The following is a 7,491-nucleotide window of genomic DNA, read 5'->3' on the forward strand; positions in this document are numbered from 1 at the left end:
TTCCAACCGAAACCAGTCTGTGATTCTATGAAAGGTTCAGGTAGCTCAGCTGCATCCAGGTGAGTCCCTTCAACCACACACTTGCCTCCCCAGGAAGCATTTCTGCCCAAGAGCTGCACTGTTGTCTGCTACTTCCCAGCAGCTTGGCCAGAACCCAGGCTGGGAAGCGAATGCAGAGCTTTTTCTTTCCTATACCTTGTTCCCAGCTTTGTAATTAAGGACTGCAAGAATAAACTTGCAGTGTTGTCATCTGCAAGGATGCCAAGAGTGTGGTGAATGCAAAAAGACAAATTGGGGTGCATGAGCCCTGTACAGGTGAACTTCCCAAGCAACAGGAACAGGCCTTTGCAGCCCGGTGTGAGCAGGGTCAGTTTGGAGCGGGGATCCAAGAGGAGGGATCTTTTTGGCAAGGAGTAATCAGGAGGCTGGAAAATCTGAAGGAGGAGAACTGGGGCCTTGAAGTCCAAACAGGAAGTTTCTGCTCCTGACATCCGCTGGAAACCAAGATGTGGAAGCAGAGGGGCAGTCAAGCAACACAGTGAGTAGAATTCCCACCATCAGTAGGGGGGGCAGATGAGACAGAAGGGAAAACCCAATGCAAGGTCCCGTTAGAGCACGCACATCGGCATTATAAACCACTGTCTTTGTCAAGTAACAAAGGGAGAAGTGTCAGGTGCTGAGGGAACAGCCAGAAGAAAGTACTGCTCCCTCCACATCCATAGCCTGGCTCAGTAACTCCATTAGGGTGGGGAGGGGGCTCTGGGGTCCTTCCCATGAACAACTTGTGGGGTGATGGCCTGGGGCACGCTGCAGTGAAGGCAGAAAGCGAGCAGCAATAGACCAGTGCAGGAACCATAAGAACAGCTGCCCAGCTTGTCCACCTCCTGCCTGAACAGGTATGCAGAAGAGGTGCATAATGAAGGAGCTATTACAGTGAGAGGACAGGTACCACCCTGCACTGTGGGAGCCCATCCCAGCTGATATATCCTGCCATCTCTTCCCATGTTTCTCCTGCAGTCACCCATGGGGCGCACACACTGCCACAGAGAGACCAGGGCTCACTGCACCCTAAAACCCCTCAGTTTTTAGGGTAGGAGCATGACCTGGGGTGTTTCTGTTTCTGGAGAGAGCCAGAACCTGTCCAGGCATCAAGCCACAGCCGACAACATATGCCATCCCTCCTGGCACCCCTCCCCACTCACCTTGCTCCGCAGCAGCCCTCCACTCGGTCGCTCTGGCGTGCTGTGCTCTGAGGACGGCTTGGTCTTTTCCTTGTTGTTGTTGGAGTCGTTGTCCTTGATGATGTCATACTGTCTGCAGAAGAGGGCGATCACCGCTGCAGAAAGACAGAGGACGAAGGAATGAAGGACTCCCTAACACTGGCTGCCCCCTGCCTCCCCTCCCCACAGCATCCCAGATGGAGACCGGTCAGGCTCAGGGCACGCTGGGGTGCTGGTCACCCACAATCTCCACCTGGGTCAGCCTGGACCACCCCAGGTACCTCTGCATGTGTGGGCAGGTCAGTCTCCTTGGACCCACAAGGCACAGATGTGGCTAAAGCCATCAGGGCACACGCGAGGTGCTTGGTGCCTACAGCTCAGGGCTCTGAGGCTGAAGGCAGATGTTGACGCACATGGAGAGGGACAGCCCTTTTGGTCAGTGAGCAGCCGAGTGGGCTTCTGAGTGCCTCCAGCAAGGCACTGAAGTTACTGGTCCAGTGCTTCTGGCCATCACAAAAGCCAGCCCTTGGCTTTGTCCTGTCTTGCAAACTGACTGGGGGGTCAGTCACTCTGCCAGGGTTTTACAGTATCATCTCACGCCCCACATGTCCCACACATGGGGACCCTGGACGCAGGACCCTGGAGCAATGCTTTGAACTGTCATCATTACATGTGTCGGACCCATTCAAACAGCCACCTGCAGATGGGACCCGATTTCTCCCTGTTGGCCCTCTGACACACCAACCTGCACAAGGTGTAAGCTAGCAGCAGCCACCTTGTATGTTCTTCCAGTGCACTAGAAAAGTGTTCAGGGCCAGGACAAGGAGAGATTCCTGAAGATGCCACTAGAAAATCCACATTTACTGGGAAGAGAGTAGGGGACAAATGACTTCCCATTAACAGCAGCTGTATGTGACCAGTCAGAAGCAGGTGTTATCTCCTAGGCTTCTTTGCTCCCAGGGCAACCTGCTGTTTGCTAGAGCACTGGCTTTAATCAGGTGCCGTACAGGAGAAAATCATCCATCTTACAGTTTTAGCAGATTGAGGCACAGCCACTACCAGCCACTGCAGCAATGTTGTCAGAAAGCTATCTAAGGCCCAAATTACATTACAGTTAAAGTCAGCGGGGATGCTCCCACCCTGTAATTTGGTATTGCTTGGGTCCCACATTGTCTCCTGCTCTTCCAGCCCACATGCACCAGGCCATCACTGCTGAGCAATGGCTGTGGTTGCTCCTTTTACCCCACTGGCTTGAGCTCAATGACTTACTGGGAAGGATGCCAGACCCATACCAATACATCTCTGCACTCTCTTGAGCCTCATCCTCTTTGTGGACCCTGGATTGCACCTCTGCCCCAGCCTGCTGGAGTGTTGCTTGTGGCACTCACCTGCCCACATGAGCAGCACAGCCACGATGATGATAATCTCGCCAGTCTGCAGCTGCCTGTCTTTGTCCAGCCCTTCCATGGTGATGTCACCTGCAGAGAAGAGAACCCAGGCAGCGCTGGCAGCCGATACCCTCCCACCAGAACCTGCTTCACGACCAGTAATACTTGAGGATCTAAGAAGAAGCACCAGAGGAGAGAGGCCCACCTCCTCCAAACAAGGATGAGTGTGCCAAGACCTGGGATAGAAGGGCTGTAAACCAAGGCTTGGATACATTATCACAGAATCACAGACTCGTAGTGGTTGGAAAAGACCTTTAAGATCACCAAGTCCAACCATATGTGGCCAAAGTGGACACAACAGCAGCCTGTACAACGCTGCTACCCATTATGACCCTGTGTGTCCCAAGCAGCCAGCTGCTCAGGGCAGCACTCTCCTCGCTGGCTGCCAGATCCCTGCCCGTGTGCTGTGGAGACCTCCAGCTGTGGCCCCACCAGTGGCACCTGGGCGAAAGGAGCTGCCTTACCTTGGTTGGAGCTGTTGGAAGGGAGGCGGTCGGTCTCCTTCAGGGTGCGGAAGTGGACGCGCTTACTGGCCTGGCTTTCCCCGTACAGGCCAATGCTCTGCACCTGGATGATGTAGTCGGCATCCTCCGCCAAGTCCCACAGCACACAGGCCCGGTTGGTGGTGTTCACCTCCCGGATGAACCGCTGCATCTGTCCATCCTGCCGCTGCCAGAGTGAAGAGCTGTCATTCCCAGGAGGCTGTTCCCAGTTGCACCAGCCACAGGCCCCTCTCTGCAGGGCTGTGCTGGGCACACTGCCCTTACTCCTCCCTTCCCGGGCAATCATCCACCCCTGAGGTGGGCCAGGTTGGCCAGCACTTTGCTATGCAGCATCCCTGTGTGGCCTGAGAGCCAAGCACTTCCCTGGAGAAGCCACCATCTTCTGGGGCTCTGGAGGTGGAGCAAGGCAAGCAAAGAAGGGTTACGTCATGGCTGAAGCACCATCCTTATCCAGAGAAATCGCAGGGAAGCCACTGTTTTCCCCAGCACAGCCCACCATCTGCTGCCTCCCACCAGGATGGATGGCTTAGACAGGGTGCCCTGGCAAGGGCTGCTCAACAGCAGAGGTGTCCTCAGGCAGGTGCCAGAGGAACTGCAAACTGCGGCAAAAGGGCTGACATAGGAGCATGCTGGCAATCAGTGAGAGGGGTCCCCAGCCCCCTGGGGACAGAGCCTGGGTACCTGCTGTAAGATGGCATAGCCGATGACCACATCTCCTTCTGGGACGTCCCAGGAGACTGTGGCAGAGTTTGCCTTCAGCTGCGTCACAGTCACGTTGACAGGGGACGGTGGCCTGTCTGGGTGAGCCAGGGATGGACCAAGGCGAGGCACAAGAAAGAGGCAAAAGAAGATGTCTCAGAACTGGCACTCAGCCCTGCACACTATCATGGGGGGTCAGGACTACAGGGAGCAGATTCTCCCATCATTCTGTCCCCAGGGGAGGAGTGGCCCAGCAGGTGCCCAAGGCTGAGCCCCTGCCAGCAGAACACATGCACGGCATGGTGGTCCCTGGGCTAGCGTGGCCGGGGAAGGTGTGCAGGCACAGAGCTACCCCTCTGTGGCACCCGCTGGCTTTGGCAGTCTTCACTTGCTGGCCAGCTGTTCGTGAGAAATGTGCTCACTGCACACCTCAGCCTCTGCAGTGTCCTACAGTGGGGCAGGAGGACAAGCTCATGAGGCATCTGACTGGCTCTTCTCTAAAGGGCTCACTTGCAGTGGCAGACATAGCCCATTGCTCATAATACGTGTTGCACGTGAAAGGGATCAGCAGCGCTGACCACATGCCCAGGCTGCCAGACCCAGCTAAAGACACAAAGGGTCCTCAATAGGCTCCTTCCACCTTGCAGACACCGAAATGGGAAATGCATGGAGGCCTATCCTGAGCAAAAAAAGAATTACAGACTTTAAGAGACTGTCATGGCAATTTAAGCAGTCCCTGCAGCTCAAAATCACATGAGAAGTTCCTGCAGCCTGTCTCAGAGCACTGCAGAGACCCTGCTATCAGAGAGGAAAATGACATTCACATCCGCTCGTCACAAGGGCAGCTGCTTGGAGATCTGAGGCACCTTCATTGCTGCTCAGATGTTAATCTGCTGGGAAGTTTACTTCATTCAGCTCCAACACTAGCAGAAGCAGAGCTGCCTGGCATGACATGCTCCTGCTCAGCTTGGGCTCAGAGTAGGCTGAGACTCTTGGGCTCTGAACTTGGGCTCAGAGTAGATTCTTGTCAGGGAAGTCTCGTGTTTCTGTAGGGTCAAGAAAGTCCAAACAAATCCTACATTAATGCAACTTGCCAACCAAGACCGTGATGGTAAAATCAGGCTCCTCTAAGCTCTGGGGCTGCCCCATGGATGTGTACCTCATGAATGCCTGGCACACTACCCAGAATTGCGTAGGAAGCAGCCCAGACACAGTATTTATATATCAACTGTGACAGAAAAATGGGGCAGCTTGGAATAAACACACTATGCAACTCAATCTGGCCATCTCATCTGCCTGGCATTGCTCCCTGCTCTAGAGTGGGGAGGAAAGCCCAATGCAGAAGACAGAGTTGATTTTCCCAGCACTGCAATGCCATTGGCTGCAAAGCTGGCAGCACCACTCAGCCATCGCTGTCCCTCGGAAAGCTGGCCTGATTGACCCATGGCCTGCACCATCACCATTTTGAGATTTCACAGCACTAAGAGTATGGCAGGATCCTACACGGGTACACAGACCTGCATATAAAGCCAAATTTTGTCTGGAAATTAGACACAGGAGCTCATGAAGAAAGACACTGAGGCTGGTGTTCATGTGCCCTCTCTCCCTGTAAACAAGACAATGTTGCTCTACAAGCTGCTGGTGTAGCACAAGTTCAATGCTGTGATTTATATAGATAAGAGAAAGAGCCCCAGAGGGCACCTGAGAACAAGAAAAAAAGACAACTGTAGACACCACCAACAACCACAGTTGGAGTGACAAGGAAAGGTCATTTCTGCAGGTCAACTATTTAAATGCATTTATTCATATTTTAATATACCCAGCTCCACGACAGATCTAACCAGGAAAAGGCAGTGATTCCCACTCTTAGAAATGCAGGTTTGTGGTCTGCCCTGGGTGACTAAGTCAGATAGGAGGGTCGCCCACAGAGCCCAGAAAACACGTTCTTAGAGAGGCACTGGAGCTGACTGCATACCCAACAGAAGCCTGACGCATCACCAGGAGACAGAGTCATTGGAGACAACACGAACAAGGACATCACAGGATGCTGTGCTCTCTCTTCCAGAACAGGAGGCTGGAAAACCGGAAAGCATTTAACGAGACACTCTAATATCCTTTATCCCATTAAGAGTGTGTCTCCTTAGAGTTTTGCCAGTAGGACTCTGGTTCATCACTCTAACCTGTGAGAGGGAGTCTCTGCGCCATGTCCTTCCCTGGTCTCCCCCAAGCCAACAGCAAAACAGACTGAATAAAGCTGCACTCCCGAGACCTGGCCACTGCCCGAGGCATGTGTATTCTGTGTGCACAGGAGCTGAGCTCCCCACAGATGTGGTCTGTTTTTCCACTCCAGCCATGGCCAGTGTGCAAGTTAGTTACACAACTAACAGTTGAGCTGTAGACAGCACCCTGTCCACTAGCAAATAACCCCTTCCCTTGCACTGTCCCAGGCAGAAGCATTTCAAAGTGTGTGTGTATGTGGGGTGGGCAACAGTGTTTCTGCCTGCCTTCAGGTGTAAGAACAGTTGTCCAAGGCTACCACTATGCTAGCAAGTGAAACGAGGTGAGGAACAGCCCACAAATCCAGTGGTGGAGACTGGTCCCAGGAACTGCTTTGGTCTGAACCAGCCAGAATGTGCCCAAACCACTCTTGGGTATGGCACAAGCCATGAACCATCCCTAGCAGGTAGCACTGACAAGCTCCCCTCTTTGTAACTCATGAGCTTAGTGCTATGGATGTGACCAGACCCTGCCAGCTGGCCTCTGGACAAGAACAGGACCTGATGCTTCACAGGATACATCTACAGTAATTAATTAGGTAGCTTTTTACATCTAACAGAATGAGAAGAGGTCGGAATGCGCCCAAAGTGGGCAGTTGGACTTCCCAACCTTTACGTGTATGCAGGGAAATTAAAGGCAGGGTCTGACATCTCCGCAGTGCTGAGGTCTTGTGGATGGAGCTTGTAGCAGGCTCCCTGCTCTGCACAAGAATTGTCCAGGCTTCTGCAGGGAGCCCAGCCTGACCCAGACCAGGTTTGTGGGCTGGGGATGATCAGACATGGCCCTGGGGCTGAGTTACTCTACGATGTGAAGAAAAGGGCACTGCACTGATCCACAAGCCATGCTGCTAGGTCCACATGGGGCTGACACTATTGCTTGAACTGTGTTGAGCCAGAGCTTGCACAGGCCCTGTGTAGGGACCTTCACTCACTGTCAGCAGAAGGGTGTCCCAGGGGGGAAACCACCCTGATATCAAACTGCAAAGATGGTACACTCAAAGCCAGCATGATCTACTAAAACACCCAGAGCCGATCCTCAAGTGTCCCAAATAGAGAGAGGGGAGAGCAAGAGCACGCGGGAGCATGGTGAAGCTATCAGCACGCATGGCTACTCCATGCTTCAGACCTCATGCATTGTAAACACACTTTGTGCAGGCTCCAGGCAAGCAGACCTGAACCTGTGTGATAGGGAGACCTGAAGGTGTCCAGGATGCAGTTCTTCATTGGGAAAATGAGTGTCCCTTGGTCAGTTTGCAGTTCAGCAAACTGCAGGAAAGACATTTCTGAGCACACAGGATTTGCAAGGCTAGCAGGAAGAGATGGGACAAGAAGTTTCAGAAGTCAA

General features: G+C 53.3%; 1 protein-coding gene across 1 annotated transcript; it reads right to left on the reverse strand.

Moving 5' to 3' along the window:
- Positions 1–343: 343 nt before the first annotated feature.
- On the reverse strand, positions 344–3,962 carry LOC104520640 (fibronectin type III domain-containing protein 4; the record flags this gene model as incomplete). Its single annotated transcript, XM_029083591.1, is given in 6 exon segments — positions 344–402; positions 405–494; positions 1,203–1,336; positions 2,609–2,698; positions 3,133–3,337; positions 3,853–3,962. Coding segments are annotated over 5 exon segments (563 nt in total), but the record flags the coding sequence as incomplete, so codon positions are not given.
- Between the last annotated feature and the right edge of the window lie 3,529 nt (positions 3,963–7,491).

The sequence above is a fragment of the Antrostomus carolinensis genome, unplaced genomic scaffold (assembly GCF_000700745.2).
Source record: "Antrostomus carolinensis isolate BGI_N321 unplaced genomic scaffold, ASM70074v2 scaffold36462, whole genome shotgun sequence".
Lineage (NCBI taxonomy): Eukaryota > Metazoa > Chordata > Aves > Caprimulgiformes > Caprimulgidae > Antrostomus > Antrostomus carolinensis.